The 18,933-nt window shown below is 38.7% G+C and overlaps 1 protein-coding gene across 1 annotated transcript; it reads left to right on the plus strand.

Annotated features, from left to right (window-relative positions):
- Positions 1-584: 584 nt before the first annotated feature.
- On the plus strand, positions 585-12,912 carry LOC104525287 (clavesin-2). Its single transcript, XM_010168394.2, has 4 exons — positions 585-638; positions 4,740-4,850; positions 7,818-8,038; positions 12,620-12,912. Exons 1-4 carry the CDS (start codon positions 585-587, stop codon positions 12,705-12,707), a joined length of 474 nt encoding a protein of 157 aa, XP_010166696.2. The 3' UTR covers positions 12,708-12,912.
- Positions 12,913-18,933: the final 6,021 nt, after the last annotated feature.

An 18,933-nucleotide genomic window follows, 5' to 3' on the forward strand; every position in this document is an offset into this window, starting at 1 on the left:
TACAAATTGGGAGCAAGTCTTGGCTGTTGATTCCTCTGTAATTCAACTCCTGTAGAACTAAGGAACTGAAATTCCTTCTAATCAGAGCTTTTATTTCTCTGATTTTCCATAGTATCTTCTTTAACAAAGTAAAAATTAAGTTTAGTCATGCTGCATCTTGCATCAGACAGAATGTTTTAATGTCTTTCTAGCAGAGCTTTCCATTATGAAGATACTATTTTGGTTCGTCATAGTGATTTTTTTTTTTTCTCCCTGACATGCTTGACTTTTTTGAATAGCTGGAGGAGACCTGAGTTTATTACCTTCAGGAGTAACTATTAAGTGATATTTAAGATACTAATAATTTAATATGCTGTATCTGAACTTGTAATTTTTGTTGAGAAGACAGTTTTCACAGTTTTGACTCTATAGACTCTTGTCACCTGCAGATGCTGCAGCCTGAATTCATCCCAGCACTCAAGCACAGCTTTAAGTAAAGTGTGTGAGTGTGTTCATGATATTTGTTTAGACAGTCCTTTGAAGGATGCCTCCAAACTGTCTGCAAAAATGGTTTTACTGCCCATAAGGACAGCAAACCCTCAAACATGACCCCAGAGCATTTGTGCCCAAGCACCCTTGCGGTGTTAGTATGGGGCAAGGTATGTCCAGATTGGCTATTTGCAGGTGACATGTAACATGCTTGTGAAGGCCTGGTGTGACTGGGCTGCCAGTATATCTATGGGCACATAGCAGTCCTAGCACTCCACTCCTAAAGAAGAGCTGTGCAAACACAGTTGACTTCAGTACTGATTTTAGCTGGGGGAGCTAATTCTTTACAAGTAGATTTCAGAGGTTTAAATGTAGGCATGAAAGCCAAGGAGCTGAGAATGCTGTGGGATTTAAGTTGTTATTTAATTTCTCACATTTGGTAACGATGAAAAAGGTGGGTCATTTTTATTATCGCTATGATAACAGTTCTGACACCACTAAGAAAACTCACACTGATTTTCAGTAGGAATTTGGCACTTACCTTTCTTAGATACTGCTGAAAATCTCATATACTGATTTCGCTTTTATTACATGTGCTGTAAGAGTTTCTGCTGGCCACAGCAGAGAGTGAGACCCTCTGTGAAACCCTGGGAGCCCAGCACAGGGTGGGATGTGGTGCCCAGCAAATGGAAACCTGACCACCTACCATGTGCCAAAGGCTGCAGCAGGCAACAGCAGCTGGATCTTTGGATAGGAAGCTTGTGGAGACAGGTCGTATAAATTATGTGCAGCAGAGAGGTAAAACTGCTGTGCTGTGAGTGAGCAAAACCACATCATTGGAGATGGAAACCTGGTGAGGCAGTTTGCTTGGGGTCCTTCTCCAACATTGGCTTATAGATGTTAAAGGAGAGGTCAGTTACTGCCGTGCACTGGCAGTCATCCTGTCCTGCAAACAGTTGGAGTCTGCCTCTTCCTTGGTAGCCTACTATCAATTGTCACTTGTGAGCCTTGTATCACGACTGTGGTCACTAATAGTAACTACCAGCTTACCTGCATCTGTGGAGTGGCCATGTCCCAAACTGCATTCATCAGATGCACACTTAGGTTGTGTTCTGCTGCATAGTCAGAGGTTATTGTGAATGGCTAAAAAAATCCACACACACTGTGTTTATATAATTAGTTCTTTTTAGTCATTTGGTAATACCCCATCAGATTTATTACTTTTCCAGTCAAATGAACAGCTCACTTCGTGGCTGATCCCCGTTTCTTACTGTTTTCTGGCATGGGATTCCTTTTACTTAGAATTCATATGATTCATGGGTTACAGACTTTTCTGTTGAAGTGCAATATGTCTACAGAGGCAGTTGTGACTGCCACCATGCTTGTAACTTAATCTACGTAAAAACCCAGAAAAATCAGTGATTTGGAAGAAGTTCCTACCTGCTGTTTGTGTAGGATGGCCATCTGTCTGGCAAATCCCCATGCGGAAGTCAGATACGTCTGAGAAGAGCCAGGCAACCTTCTGACACCTGTTTCTCCAGCAGCTGTAGTTGCTTATTCTGCTTTTTTATTTTCTTACCAGGTGCTGTTGAGATTGGGTTTTGGATCAGCATCTTTTGAATTCTAGTCCCAGCACTGTGTACAATGTAGGATCATTCTGACCAGATCACCCTTTCTCTTTCCAGGCCCAAATTTTGGGTGTTCCTAATTATACTTGAGGATGTTCTCGTGAATTTGAGCACCTCAGTCCAGTCACAGAAATCGATAAATATCCAGCTTCTTTAGTCACTTCTGGAAAATGCCTTTGAATTGTTGAAAAACACTGAGACACATTGGCTTTTAATATTAACTGGTATCTTCTATTTGAGAATCATTCCATGTGTGTCCATGACCTTCCATGTAAATGGGTTCCAAGATGCAGAAAAAGATAGCTTATAAAATCGTGCAAGAAGGCAGCTTAATACAGTTACCATTCCAATGTAAACTCTGAAGATCTCTTCAAAGACATCTAGATGAAACTAGCAAAAGGTGTCTTCTGTGGCTGTAGTGTATGCTCTTCTGTGCATGGTATATGGCATGCTGCACTGGACTTCTACGCTGGAGCAGCAGCCATGATAAACCAGATAAATACAACCTTCTGTAGATAAATGGTATCTCCTGCAACTAACTAAAGGTTAAGGTGTCATCCAATGATTTATCCTTTCTAATGGCTTCCTTGGATTACTGTGATAAGGACATAATTTACTACCTTTTGTACATCAGAGGCTGTTTTCTCAAAATGGTGTTTTGGGATTTACGATATTGAACAGGGTGAATTACATGTCAAATTATCAACCATCCTGTTTGGCGTTTAGTCAGTGCTGACAGGAACTAGGTGTTTAGCAAGATGAGGCTTCTGTAGCACAGTCTTTCAATATGTTTTATTTCAAGGCTGTTGTTAATCAAAAGTTTCTGGAGAAAACCTGTAAATAGAGTGTTAATTGTCTTGACTGTTGAGCTGTGGCCAGCCAGATGTTAGTGATCTGTGTTGTAGCTGTCATCCTCCCTGTAGAATGTTGTTAAGGCATTGTCTCCTTGATGGAAAATATTTCATCTGATAATCCACCAGGTTGGTGCAGTTTGGAGGCAGATGGCACTCTGATGTAAAGACTCCCTGGGTTAGAAGTACCTCCCAGTATTTGAATGGTATTTTTGAGAGGACTGAGTGACCTCTTCAGGCTTCATTATTCCCACAGCTCTGTACACCTTCACAGAACTAAGGAGGTTGCTTGGCAATATGCACTTTTTTCAAAGTATATTCCTATCTGGAAACATTTCCTTAAACATTTCCTTCCTACAGTTCCTACCTTCCTTATCTGACAATTCTTGATTGGTTGATACAGTTTATGATTTTTTTCTTGACCATTTTTTTACTGTGTGCTGTATGTATACCTTAAATCAATATGCTTCAAATACTACTTTGTGGGTTATATCTAGACTGTTGGATGCTTCTATATGGCCTGCTGTCTTGTATCCAGAAGAAGAAAAATATGTCTGTTTGCACAAAGTGCCCCATCTAACCATTTGATTGCCTCCTTTTGAGCCTCTAAACCCACTAACATGGACCTGAAGCTGCCTTTACTGCATCCACGCATTAGGATGTGTAGCTGGGAAGCATGTCCTTGCTTATACCTGTATTGTCAAATGGGAGTTGCGGCTGCTGTGTGGAACCTGGTTTTGATCTAAGTGACTACCATGTCTGCCTAGAGTTGACCACCTGTTGAATAAGGGTTCAAATGGAAGCCATTAATTTAATAACTCTGTATACCTAAACACTGAGAAGGTTCTGACATAACCCATGAAAACAAAAGGGGACATGCATCAGTTTACAAACCTGTTTACATCTCTTGCTTCCTTGCTCAGTGCTGTAACTCTAGGCAACATAAGAGACAGCAGCAGCTTATGGCATTGGGCGTATGATCAACCAGGAAAAGACAAAACGAGGACACGGGATGAATTTGGCAATAGTATTCCAAGACAGAGTAGCTGCCCTCTTTCAAACCGCCAAGCCATCTGGCATATTCTCTTGACTTAGAAATTGAAAATGCAGATCAGAATCTTTCATAGTGAGTTGTCTGCCTCTTGTGTTTCTCAGTAAGAAATAAGAAAAGTCAATGTTTCAATACAGATATTCTGTCATTACATTTAAGCTCCCAGAAGGCCTCTGTCTATGTGACAAGAATTACTGTCATGGATATTGCATAACAGTTTATGCATATTGTTTAATGCATTCTCAGTTTTATGAAATATGGCTAATGTTGGAGACATTTTGAATAGTAGTTTAGATTTACACTTTCTTTTTAAGGTGGAAACGGGAGACATTTCTAGTGCTCTTCAATGACGCTGAAAGAGTTGAGATGGTTACTATTAAAAATTAATAAAACCTGTAGAAGTGGAAAAGAGAAAAATAGATTGCATAGATGGATTATGGGCAAATCATAAATGTTTAAAGCATTTCTGGAGTTTGGAAATAGAAATGCCATGCCTTTATTTGAATACCACAGCTGTCTCAGCATGCTTCCTCACTGCTCTGTCCAGTGTGTGTTGCTGCTTGATGTGGAAGGTTGGAACTCAACTGAGAGGACAGAGTTTTGAAGAATTGTTTCTTCTTGTTTAAGATTTATGATTAAAATGAAAGCATTCAGCATTTTTTTTTTAAAAAGTATTTAAAGCATGTGCAACTTCTGTTAAGAGCCAACTCATATTGTACATATTTGTTTTGTGACATACAGGACAGTTTTCCAGCTCGGTTTGGAGGAATACATTTCGTCAATCAGCCGTGGTATATCCATGCCCTCTACACAGTCATACGTCCCTTTTTAAAGGAGAAGACACGAAAAAGGGTATTATTCTGTTTAATTGTCCATTACTTGGCAGAAGTATTATAGGCTAATAAAGTAGATATACACAATTATCAGCTTGCTATTAGTGGAAAGTATTTAAATACGTCTCCATTGTAAAGAGTGTCTTGAACTGTTTTAGAAACTTGCACAGCATTGTCCTTTAAGGACACAGTCAAGCATTGCACTTAATGTGAATTTTAAAAAGTAAGCATATGCTTTCCTCTGGGTCATATAAAAATATTGTCACATTGCAATTTCTATTAAAATTGTATTAAATTAAATTCAATTCTATTTCATTTGTGTCTTTCTTTTAAGAACAGAGGTAGTGAGTATGAAGTCCTTTCCTAGTGTGATTTCCTTGACATTAGCATGAACTAAAACACACAGCTGGTGCATAGTAGTTTGCAAATACTGATTTGAATGAAAGGAAATTTGTGTGCATGCATCTGTGCATAAGCATGAGCAGTCTCTCAGACGTTGCTGAATTCGCAGCATTTGCATCAGTGCAATTAAATTAGAGCTTGGTGGTGATAGCACATAGAATGATATTATTTCTGTAACAGGAAATTTGTCATCCAGGAAAACACAATCAGCATCATGTTCAAAGCCACTACAAAGAATGTGATGATTTTTTTTTTTTTTTTTAAATGGGATCAGCTCTCTAAGCAACTCTACATTTTCTCACCTCAAACACGGTGTACAAAACCACAATGATCCTTGGTGTTTAGCTTTTTTTTTACTGACAGGTTATGCTTGAGAGGCCTCTGGTATTCACAGATTTTGAACTATAGATCACAAAGCCTTTTATGTAATATGTTATAAATATGCAAATGAAAACCCATTTTACAGGATTCAGTTGCACTCTGTTGACTACAGCTTCAACAAAGAACATTATAGTGCCAGATATGTTTGAGGCCTTTTTAAGTCAAGTGCTCCATATGCATAACCAGGATGTAAAATACAGCTCATAGGTGTGTTACAACATTAAAAATAAGTGACAAGGCAGTTGAACACGGGTGCTTATCAGTTAACATCTAAATTTTTATTTAGACACCTGAGTCAGTGACATATATTTTTAGGTGCGCTGACCTTTTACACTTTTTTGTCAGTGCTGAATACCTCTAAGAAGTAGTTAGGTGGTTAAATATCAATTTAGGGTCAAAAACTTAGTGTCAAAATGTGACAGTTATGCCCAGCACGTAAAATTTAAAATCAACTTTAGAAAAAACCCTTAAGAAACAGAACAAATTATTGTGGGGAAAAAACCCAGACCCAACAGAATTCTCTTAAGAATTTTATCAGGCTCATTATTTGCTGTTGTGTTTATTCTGAATAATTTTCTGTTGTTTTTAATACATCTAGTAGATTTGCAACTTATAGCTCTGTTCAGATCAATGTAGTACTAGGCAAGTATAAAAAACAATTGTTAAGAAATGAAACATTCAGTTGGAAAGGCACCATAAAACAAATTACTTTTGCTGTTAATATTAGTTCTTTCACACAAGGATAAATTCCTTTCTGAGATGGAAGAACATTAATGGGTTTGCATGGTCATATTAAGCTTCCTGTCCCCACAGCTGACTGGAAGATGGGCTGAAATAACCTATACAAGACAAGCATATATTTGGTCTTTTTGTCTTTCTGCCTTTTGCATTTAACTCTTGATAAATCATGGTAGGAGCATAGCTGGCCAGAGAAGTCCCTGCAAGGTGAAGTGGGATGTGAATTGGTAGCGCTTGGTTCCTGTCTGTGCACACACCTCTGCCTGCCCTGTGGGGAGTGGGAGGCCGTGCACAGGTGTTTGGAGGACATGTCCTACCTTGCCTTCCCAGCTACTTCAGCGCTAGCAAATTAAAAAGGGCTGGGCACTGCCATTCCTACTGTTTAATTGTACGGATGCTTTCTGGCATAGCACTGGCCAGTGCCAGCTGGTACTTTCTTAGATGTTGCTCAGGAACAGTTTGGGGATGTCAGGGACCAGTGAGTGGTATGGATGAGGTGAACTTGTTCTAGAGGTGAAAGAATTTTAACCGTATGGATGTGAACTGTGCCATGGCACTTGCTTCTAGTCCCAAAGGGTGAATCCTGACCCATCTTACTTGCTAGTCTAGAAATAGCTGCTGTGAGCTGCCTGTGTAGCCATACCCAAGAGCAGGCGTTTCCTCCCAGTGGAAGGTCTGCAGATCCCTAGTATCTGTGGGAGAAGGCTGTCCAATTCCAGAGGTGCTCTGTTTCTAGTGCTCATCAGTCACACATTCCAGGTTTCTGAAGAGAAACAATAAGGTTAAATATAAACATAAATACAAGTATGCATATGCATATACATTTCTGTAAATGTAAAGCATATCTGAAAATAAATCAGTCTACCAAAACGCTGATGGAAAATACCAAGTAGTCCATCAACTATTCCCTCATTGTTGACACATAAATTATTGTGCTGTTACTACTTCATATATTGTCATGTATGGATGGTAGTTACTAGGACCATCATATCAAGGAAGAAAATCTTTCCAGTGGAGTTTTAATTACACTGCACTGTTGATCTTATTTATAGAGCTCATGGCTGGATGCTGATAGTCAATACATATTCCTTAATGTATATGGTGAATATAAATTTTATTTATTATTGATGGTCTTAATTTATTTACTTAATTTAATTCACAGGATTAGAGAAAGCAAATAACAGGAGATAGGCAGTCTGTCTGTCTAATCTCCAGTCCATCTAGTTACCTGACATCTGTTCTTACCCTCCTTAAAGTCATTTATTCTTTAATCACTTTGTACGTTTATGAACATAGTATGACCATACTTAACGCAGAGGCGATGTATGTGTTGATGGCCATCTCTGTTAGCCCAACACAGCTAGAGTATTGGAACTGTACAATATCCTCTAGCAATGATGATGTAATTTGGACTTTGATGATTTTTGTGATACTGCTTTGTTTTTACATGCTTGTGTACATACAGATATTCCTGCATGGTAATAACCTCAACAGCCTGCATCAGCTAATACACCCTGAGATCCTGCCTTCAGAGTTTGGAGGAATGTTGCCCCCCTATGACATGGGGACATGGGCAAGAACACTGCTTGACCATGAATACGATGATGACAGTGAATGCAATGCAGACTCCTACAATGCTCCTGCAAAGGATATAGAAAAAGACCTCTCTCCCAAATCCATGAAAAGGTGGGTTAAAGGTACTGTGGTCTTCTGGTGTTGCCATAAGGTCAACATTTGCCTTCCTCCTCTTTCATGAAGCTGCAAGTAGATCCCTCAGTTTATTATACAAGGACTGTTTTTTTCTCTTTTTTAAGATCAATCAATGCTGATTATAAACCACAGTGTTGATTATTACCCATGTGAGTTGTGATATCAGTATAGCAAATTATTTCCATGGTGCCATATAGGTATTGTATACAGTACTGTGCTTGGAACAAGCTGACTTCCCACCCCAGCCTACAGTAGGAAGTATTAGAGAGACATTGCTAGCTGGAGTGAGCCTCTCTGCAGAGGATAAATTGGGGCAAATTATCCAGCTGAGTGGTAAAGATAACTCTTACCTTCCTCCATCCCATAACCCAGTGCCTCGTATCCACTAGCCTGTAGGTGCCAGGACATTTACAGCATCTGAACTGTCAGTCACAGTGCCTGCACACAACACGACAAAAAGTAATGAGGAGAACCAGGACAAAAATCAGTGCCAATTCTTATGCTCAGGTCTGGTAAACATCCTGGTGTTCTGATAGTCATCTCTTTGAGAAGACACAGTAAAATTGCTTGCTGCATTTTATCATTCAAAATAAAGTACAGGGAGGGGTTAGTTACCTCTCTAGTAACTATGGAAGCAGTGAGGTGATTCATGTGGGGGGGTAAACCTGGTCCAACCTTGTCAGGGTTGTAGAAGAGCAAGGGGAAAGATTAAAGCAGCGTGATAGAAAAGGTCGAGCAGGGCAGCAAAAGTCAGAGCGAAGCTCGTAGGGGGTAGGCCTAGCAATGAGTCAGAAGAGAACAAACGGGGTAGAAAACCATATATAAAGTCACTAAAATTAAGTCAGAATATGCTAAGCTGAGAATTCAGTTTCAGGAGATGGCAACTGATGCAAAAGGGAGAGAGACACTCTGGAAGCAGATCAAGCAGGAGAAAATATTTTCAGACGACTCAGCCAGAAAGATGATTTTGGCTGGAAAATGTTTCACAGTCTGGGGAGGACAGAGTGGTTTGAAAGGGAGATATTTTTGGGCAAATAGAGAGGAGACAACAGGAGATTGCTGTAGGAGTAAAAAAAGAAGTTTAAAGATTTTGTGTTGAAAAAACCTACAGTGCATTGAAAGTGGGAAATAGCAAGAGACTGGATGGGAATGAACTATGTTAGGGAGAATTTAAAAAAGATCCTGAAGCCATATGACGAAGATTCAATTAACAACAAGTAATGGAGAAAATGGGACAGCAAAGAGCCAGGGGAGGGGGAAAGGTGAGCAACACATTTATGTATGATTTACACGTAATAAAAGAATTATGAGACAATAGAGAAGCTGTCTTGGAGAGAAGGGTGGAATTTAGGAGCTGAACTGCAGAAGTTTTACTGTTGCAAAATGAAGTCATGAGGGTAAACAGCTTCATCCAAGGATACAACAAAAAACCATGAGGCCTGTAACAAGACCCTTTGGAGCAGAATTTTCCAGACTATGCTGGGCAAGCACATGGTTAAATGGAAAAGCAGTGGATTGACCAGATTCTTCGTTCTTTCTTGAATAATGCTTTCTCACACTTACCTGTTTTATTTTCTTTTAACTTGTGCTTGAAAAATCTTTAATGTAGAATTACACTTCAGTGTAAACTTCAAATTGACGTTCTTTCAGTCAGGTTAGCTGACACAGCAGGACACATACTGCAGAAAATAAGCATGTTGAAATTTGTATCTACATAATATTGAGCTGAAATTTCCTCACCTTCACACTCTTTTTCAGTTAGCATGTCTGCAGCGCCTGCTGGAATCCTTCTTCCCTGCTGTTGGATATAAAAAGTACCAAGTAGACTTACTGCGCTAGTACTGAGTAGAAGGGAGTGGTAGTAAGGACTTTGATGTATTAAGTCCACAGACTGTGTTAAAACAGAAATAGAAAAGCTAAAGAGACAAACTCTATTTTGTTAAAAAATATATTTACTTTGAATTTGGCACCTGGTGGATTTTTTATCTCAGTTTAAAACTACACTGAGGGTGGTATATTAGTGCAGAAAAAAACATGACAGTAAGTCAATGAAAAGTTCATAATTTTTTAGAACAAATTTCACAAGCATCTAGCAGATCTTGAGCAATTGTCTTGTTTAATTTGACTTGCCATTTTAAAATTGGTTTATTGCTCTGAAAGAATATCCTTCTTAAATCAAAATCCTGCTGAGAATTCATTTATTTGTTACTCATTTTCGCCCCCATATGAACCAGTGACATTCCTCCAGATCTTGAACTTGTGATGAATTGGATGATCTCTACTTGAAAGGGAGGCTGATCATGGGAAGAGTGGCAAAGATAAGGAGGAATTAATCCCATCTGTAGCACAGACCTCTGGGGAGAACATGTTCATGTGTGGCACCATTGCAGCTGTCTCAGCAGTTGTGTTTAGCCTGTGGCTGTGTCCCTCTGTGGCTCTCATGGCTGAGGCACCCAGCTGGAGACCTACATCCTCCTCTCACCTAACCCCACAGAGTGGATGTCTTGTTGATCAGCTTTGCAAAGTATCTGTGTGTGACTTTGGTTCCTTATCTCTGCAACGGGGCTTTGTAGTACAACTCTATCTTACTATGTTTTGTGAGAATTTATTCAGTAATGACTGTAAAGTTATTTAGGACATGTGGATTGAAGGTGCTATAGACTTACACAACTGTTTTTTTCCTTTCCCCTACCTTCATTCACGAATTGCTGCTAAATGGAATGAAACATGTCTGTAACATGACAATAAATGTTGATTTAAAAGTGAATGAAGATTTCTCCTTCTTCAAGGCGATTAGGCTCCTGAGTTTACAAGCCATAGATTAGGGTTTGTGTAATTTAATTTTCATATCTGCCTTTCCATCAGGGAGTTTGGAGGCCCTGGGATTCTGCAGCCAAAACTGTCTCACTGGGAATTTGAGGCCAGGTTTGCAGCCTTTCCAGCTCCCCTTCAGTTCCCCAGATGAGAACTGGAAACCTTGGCTGCTCAGACATTGGCAGCTTAGCAAAAGGCTCAGTCTCCTATTAGTACTTACATTCAGCTGGGAATGCTTTGAAATTAGTATGCTTCCACAGCATTTTTTATCTTGATGAACTGGATTTTCCAGGAGTACAGCTTCCCACCAGCAGATTTTCAATCAGCTTTGCATTGGCATGGCACCTTATGAAGATTTTAAAAAAGCATTTTTAATTCAGTGGTTTAGTTTTCTGCCTCAGGAACTGACCAGCATTCTAGATGAGGGTTATTTTACAGTTTTAATTAAATTTTTAAAATTATGTTTATCACAAGAGAAACCATCAGATTTTTAAAGCTAATTTTCTTGATTTTAGCATCAGTAAGAGAAAGTGCTGAGTGTTATTAGAAAATAACCTTGTGTTTAAAGTTTTCAGCTAGGCTTTAATTCAGATGTTTTTTCCAGTGTTTTTGAAGGTTTTGTTTAGATTTTTTGAGAGAGACCAAATTATCTCCTGCTACCAGCCTCATTAATTTGTCTCAGTGGATGATGTCAGTTTACAAGACTGGGGGACTGACTCTGTATGTATCTTAGGAGAGGTCAGAATTCATAAAGATTGTTCTCTGTGCTGTAGCCCTCCAAATGGGCAAATCTGAGCAATGCTGCAGTCGTAGTGTGCTTCCACTGAACAAAAATAGATGTCTACATTGTAGAGATGTACTCATGCTCTAGCCATCCCAAATCTTCACAGAAAGGAAGAGAAATAGAAATTTCTAGCATGAAAGTCTTCTCACTAAAGGAAACATTTAGCAAGGGTCAGAAGTGTCTGCTTTTTGACTAGCTGAGACATCAGTGATGTCAGACCTTTTCTTAACACTTCAGACTGTTTTTTTGATTTCACTGGAGGGGGGTTCCTTTTTTTCCTGCACATGTGGCTGTTGCAGGGTACCAGTGCCAGAGTTATGCTTCTGTGCTGAATCTGGAGAAATTTTACAATCATCATTCAATTTGCCCTTACCATACTTCTTTGCTCTGTGTAGCTGAACTGATATATGCCTTTGACAGAAGTGTCCACTGCTCCGGAAATTCTTCTGACCATGTCAGGATTCCCTAGGTTTGACTTAGGAGCTAGCACTGTTGCATTTAAGTGCTATTCAGAAAAGGAGCAACTTGTGCATCCAGCTAACGTGCCAGTAATGGCAGTGTGCTATTAGCCAGCTAAGGGGCTGAATTGTACCTTCTTTATCAGCCCAGTGCCATATAACCTTCTGGTAGAGAGGGTCAGTGCTTAAGTCAGTACAAAAGATAGCTTAGTTTGCCCTCTGTTTTGTGCTGAGGATTCACCTTTCTTCACTGATTCACTAAGAAAAAGAGAATCTACTTTATTTCTCTTTTTGCTCCTATATCCACAAAGCAGCCCTTTAAAGTAATGTAATCCCTCCATGAGGGTATTTTCTGATCATTTGCAATGATCAGATGCTTGGATAATGCTGTACCATTATTTTTACACCCTAGCAGAAATTAAAACAAGCAAAAGAAAGCTGAGGTTTACCCTCATTTGTCTTGATCTAGAAATGTCAAATAAATATGCTATTCCTCTACAGGTCTCAGTCGGTCGTGGATCCTGGGGTGCTGAAACGCATGGATAAGAATGAGGAAGAAAACATGCAGCCTTTGCTTTCACTTGACTAACAGTTCCTGAGCATCAGACATGAACTGAGGTGGAAGGCACTGCCTCTCAGCAACAAGCAAACTGTTGGAAAAGAGTGTATCAGCTGGAATCCTATTTACTCTTGTTAATGTAGCATAATGGCAGCAGGCAGCAGGTTTTACTCTTCTGCCTGAATTCTGGATGCCCTGGGGTGAAAAAGAAGATGAGAGAAAAGGAAAATAAAATGAAATAAAAAAATAAAGAGGAATCAATAATTTATTCTGTAAGTGCCAACTTGTTTGTAAATACAATATAATCCTCCAATCTTTGTAAGTTATAGTAAACAAATACTATGAAAATGAGTGACTATTAAATATGTCAGTGAAGTGCACCATAAAAAAGAGAAGAAAACATGTGCGCGCTCACACACGGACACACACACACAGAAACACTGGACAAGTACTGGACAAGGGAAAATTAAAAAGCCAATTAAATGTCGACCTTCTCATAGGAAGCCATATTGCAGCTACCGTGTTGACTGCTGTTTTGTTTTCTCTCTGCAATGCTCATGTAGTGTTCAAAGATAAAGAGGGAATATAAAAACTTGGAGATGCTGTAATCAGTTGAATATTTCCTAACTGTAGGAACTGATATCCCAAATAACATTGTGGCTTAGGATTGTGATTTAACATGAACCATGTAGCATTGTGAAAAAGATAACTGATAAGCTGAAACCAACTCTTTGACAGCTTTATTGTTCGGCTGTATGGATCTGTGAGTTTTCTTCCTTAACTTTTTGTTTACAGTTTGCAAGAAACCTGGCTTGTTACCCTAACCTGGGTCTTGTAATGCGGGACACATTGGGGTTACTTCTCTTGCATTTTGGGTGCACGTCAAGAATTTTTCCAGAACTCTGTTCTCCCTTGGAATGAGAAAATAGTCCTCTCAATACTGATGTTTGAAAGTAGAGCTTGGCAGCAGAGGTTAAAAGTTAACCACTGAATCCTGTGTACTGGGAGACTGGATACCTATATATATTTTTACCAATCTCTGTCAAACATGTGAGATGACATTGTTAGACAAGTGTATTTAATTGAAGGTTTATACAAGAAATCATACCTATTCAATGTACTTAGATATATTATAGATTGTATATTGAGGCAATGTCATTATTAATATAGTAAAACTTTCCATAGAACAACAGCATCCCACTCTAAGCAAGGATTAATATGAATAAGTTGTAGTCAAACATCTCAGCCTATATGTTTAGGACACTTTTGTTTTGATTGTAGTATAACTGTATATATTGAACATGTGCCATAATAGAGAAATACATTTTACCTCAAAAGGGCAACAGGTTTCACTAGGGACTGGGTAAATCAGCTGGAATGCAGGGGCTGTGTCATCTTTTTTGTGTGCTGGCTGATGTGTGTGCAGCCTGTTGAATGCTGAGGCAAGAATGTAATTTCTTATTAGGACTTTGCAATCAGAGTGAGAAAGCACAGGGTGCCCACTAAGACATCTAAATAGACAGGGGTATATCTGGGCAATGCAGGGATTAGTTAAGAAAAAACTGACCACAGCAGAGGAGATAGCTCACAGCAACCCTGCCTGTCAAGCTCCAGAATTAAAGAATTTCTTCCATCACTTCAGTGATCACTGAATTTTCAAAGTCACCAGTTGTAGGTCACCTCTCCTTGCCTAGGATGATTGCAGCTGTAAGATTTAGTAGACTGGGATGAGTTAAGAGAGAGCAGAGAGTGAAATCTTGGAAGCGTATCTCCTCAGAGTTTAGCTGTAACTCCTGTGGTGGCAGCTTTGGCGTTTCTCAGGGCTGAGACAACCCTGTCTCTTCCAGCATCACCCTTGATTAACCCAGGCAGCACGCAGATAAAGCTTTCATACTTCACAGTTCATTAACAGCACTGATAAATAGTGTATGCCCCAACATGCAATCGCATTGCAGAACAAGTTATCGTCTTTCCGCTCTTCTAAATCTATTTTCATGATACGTGTTATGAAATGCAGAGAGAAAAGATAGGGAGCCTGAACGTCTTCTCAGTCTGTCCTACGAGTTTTCAGTAGTAGAAACTGTTGTAATACTACTATAGTTTGAGAGACTTGAAAGACTGATGAATTCTTATATACTATTTTATTCAGTCCTATTTTTCACATACCTTGTAAGATCATGCTGGATAGGCAAGATGCGTCTCTAGGCTTTGCATAAGTGCCATATTTCAATGTATGTTATATATGCCCACACTTATGATTAGTGGAATAGTATATTGCCATCAATCTCATATTTTAATCCTTATCAGATAAAACTCTAACATCAGTAGAAATTTTCTCCTTGTAAGGGCTATGGGATTTAGTCAGTATTCCATATGTATGCCAACTGCGACACAGTGGTGATCAAAATCTTCATGGATGCTTTTGGATACTTGGGCCAAACCTTGGTATAAACCAGCACAACGCTGATTTTAGAGTACACTAGATTTCTGATCAGAAAATGCAAATACCTCTTATATCCCCACAGAACATCTTTGTAGGAAAGTGTATCTGCTCAACTGTATGAAGTTTAAAATTTGTTTTGAAGTTTATAAATTTGTTTTGTTTGTAAATCCTTTATTTATGCTGTAATTTATGTAATGTTTTCTGTTGCCTGATTTCAGCTACAAGTTAATGATACAATTAATATATTCTTTCCAGAAAGTGAAAGTAGAATATATTATAATTTTGTGTACCTGGGACCTCATCTTTCACCAAGAACAAAACTACTTTTTCAGTAAGGTCCTCACTGATAAAGAGTTGGGCTACAGGTCTTCTTGGCTGCAGCTTTTTTTTTCACTGAAGCAAATTCTGGCAGTGGTAACTGCAGTTGTGACTTTGGTTAAGAATATGAAAATGGTTAAGAAAACTAATTATCCTTTATATGCTCCCAGTATTCTTTGGAGGCATTTATCTTTTACACATCAGGGTACCTAAAAGGTTTCCACCTTTCCCTTGCTTCTTGTAGAAAATCTTTATAGGTGGATCAATTTTTAATAAATTAAATTTAGACTGAAAACTTTTTCCAATCTTTATTATAATAGGAATTGATGTCTAATTTTTATAGCAAATTGAAGTGCTAAAAATAGAATTCAAATGATTGGGAGGAATTCCTCTTAATTTCTTACCTTTGTTGTAAATCGGGTAGAATAAACCTTGTTGTAATTACGCATGCTAATATGCATATGCATATTAAAAAAAAAATCCTGCAATATGAGGAACTTAGTGGAAAAACTGGATACACCTGTCCAAGCAACTAAGAGAAAAAAAAGGGAGGGGAGTAAAAAAAGTAAAAATTGATAGTTTCAGGCCTTTGGCAAGATCTAAAATTGTCCACTTGCATGATCTTCCATGAAACAAATGTTTAAAAATATACGGACAAGTTATGGAAACATCCACGCCAAAAGCCTTCCTCCTGTAATCAAAGATGTCAATAGTCTCTTGGCTTTATAAAGACAGGTAATCAGTCCCACTAAGCTCCAACAAATACACTGGCTCCCAATAGTTATTAGTTGTAAAATAGCTTTAAGATGTCTTTACAGAAATGTAAATTTACTGTATAGCATATTTAAAAAGATGGTTTGCACTCTGCAAACTTGCTATGCCTAGTCACAAAAGATATTTGTAGAGACATACATAAACTAAACACAGAATTAAAGAACATAAGAGTAGAAGGGACCTCAAGAGGTCATTGATATGTGGAGGAGCAGATTTACTTTAATGTCTTTTTTAAAGAATTATTTTAGCTCAGTACCTTGCATGGAATGCTCTTTCTATTATTTAATCACAGTCACAGCAAAGCAACAAAATTGTAACTGGACAGTGTTTTGTTCATGCCTTTTATTGTTTACCTATTCTGGTTGGGAAATTAAAAAGCTTGCCAAGTGTCATAAGAACTACCATTTTGAATTACCTGGGAAACACTTTGCGATAAGCTTTGGTCAGGTCCCTTTTATTATATTGTTTCTGTTATTATCAGTGTATGTATTTGTCAAGATTTTTGAAAAAGTCATGTTTGGAAGAGCATGGAAGAGAGAAAAATTCAAAATTGGAGTTCAGGATTTTGTTGAGAATATTAAAATAGGATTTGGGGCAGGATGCTGAGTTTGGTTTTGATAATCTTTGTTTGCCTATGGGCAATGTCCTGCTGGGAAGTGGTAAAATTTGGAAGAAAAATACCAATGTGAAAGGCAAGAGAAAAGGTCTTAAAGGTTTGTACTGAAAAATCACTTAATCACGTGGCTAGCTGTACCATATCCTAAAGGAAGGCATTTTGCAAGTAGCTTATGAGCATGTATTTTTGGTGCTGAGAATAGTACTTTTGTCCAAGTTCAAAGCATACTATGAAATCAAGAAAATAATTATCCCATTTCTCAGGTAACAAAACGGAAGCACAGCCAGTTAGAGACATTAAAATCTCAATGGAAGATATTCACATTTTGTTTATTTATGGCAAAAAATAACACTTTGATCACTCAGTCTGGTTTGAACAGCGGGAGGGAAAATAATGTGTCTCTATTTTGTGTGAGAAGAATGTCTGATTGTTGATTCAATAATGCTTAGTTTCTTTAGAAACCTACCTAAATGTCTTACCATGAGACCCTTACAAACCAGGGGTGATCTGCTTTCCTGTGCAGTTAAATCTGAAGGTACATTTTATTATTTCTGATGAGGAAATGGTAAAAAGGGCGTATGTCCCCAAATGAAATGCCTTTCTTCCCTGTTTAATTGATGGTAGTTTACTCTGAAGACCCCCAAGAGGGAATCTTAGGTGCCCAGTAAAGAAGTCTGAACTTGGTCAGGGAGGTTCTCCTTGTGAGAGCCTTGAGAGATACTTATTTCCTATTAACTATACAAGGAACATGGGTATTTTATTTAGAGGCATGCTTAAGTGACCACAAATGAAATTGCAAGCCAGGTGGATAGGACCCCACGTCCTATATTGCCTTCTAACCTTGAATGATCCTGTGTCAAGGGTCTGTATTTACCATGTTGACATGGGCATACCCTTCAGTCTGCATTTCAGCTTTCAGTTGTGCGGGAATTTTTTCCTATCAGCTTTTGGGATCTTAATTTGTTCCCTTCATATGGGTCTATTGCCACAAAATGGCATTCACCCCTGTTGGATTGCACAATTTGCAAAGTGATTTTGTTGTTAAAAAAGAACAACTTGTGGTACACTGGGCAGTGGTAAAGTTCAAACATAGTTCACAAGCTGCCACTACTTTGTCACTCATTCTCCAGTATTTTGTGCATGTAAACTGCTTTGATTGATAACAGACATGTCAATCGCACATGATTTGAGTTTAAAAGGAGAGAAAAAAGTTTCTGCAGTGAATTCAAAATCTGAGTTGATGATATTGGTGTGGAATCCAAATGGAGAGGAAGCATTGCACACAGGCAAAATAGAGAGACCTCCAAGGGAAGATGCTGAAGTTTCCTTATGGCACACTTTTTTGTTAAAACACAGACAAACTATTTTGTCTGTGAGGACACTGGTCAGCCAGCTCTGTTGTTTCTGAATCAGTCACTTACAACAAGTCCTCTCTAATACAGGTGTGAGAAAGCTTCCTTTTGCTGTTAGCAGAGAATTCACTTTCAGAGAGTTGTTATCTGTCAGTTTGCAGCAGACAAAGGTGGGGGTTAATTAGGATTTGTATTTGATATGGAAATGCTGCTGTGATTCCTTAAAGAGGCTGTTGCATCATCAGCAACACACAGCAGTGCCTAAAGGCAAGCATCTCAAATCAGGTCCCTTGGTTAATAAAAATTTAAGGGGAGAAAAAAGCAAGGGAAAAGATAATAGAAGATTATAAAATCCAATAATTAAAATAAAAAACAGAAACAAGCCTGCACTGGAAAGCCAGATGAATGGCAAAAATTATGTGAATGAACTTGTATGAAAACTTCCAAGAAGTGAATCAGTGGCCTATCTTGTGTCCCTCATCTCTGTTATGAGCAGAGTTCCCATTTTTCACATGGTCTACCTTGTATGCCCCGGTGAAGTTTCCCAAATCTTTAGAAGACCCTTGAGTTACCATGTGAAATTGTAGGTACAGTAGCTGAGCTTTGTGAACATGCTTTAATGTATCAGTGCATGCCACCAGATCCTCACCTGGAGATGGGCCCTGGGCTGACTCAGACCTGGGTACCCAAAGGAATATGTGAAATGCCATGTCCTACCTGGCTGAAGAATTCATGCAGGGAGAGAAGGAAAGA

The sequence above is a fragment of the Antrostomus carolinensis genome, unplaced genomic scaffold, assembly GCF_000700745.2.
Source record: "Antrostomus carolinensis isolate BGI_N321 unplaced genomic scaffold, ASM70074v2 scaffold4615, whole genome shotgun sequence".
NCBI lineage: Eukaryota > Metazoa > Chordata > Aves > Caprimulgiformes > Caprimulgidae > Antrostomus > Antrostomus carolinensis.

Coding starts and splice junctions, on each gene's coding strand:
- LOC104525287 (XM_010168394.2), top strand. CDS start 585: ATGACCCCAGAGCATTTGTGCCCAAGCACCCTTGCGGTGTTAGTATGG. Junction 639..4,739: donor CGGTGTTAGTATGGGGCAAG/GTATGTCCAGAT, acceptor TGTGACATACAG/GACAGTTTTCCAGCTCGGTT. Junction 8,039..12,619: donor TCTCCCAAATCCATGAAAAG/GTGGGTTAAAGG, acceptor ATTCCTCTACAG/GTCTCAGTCGGTCGTGGATC.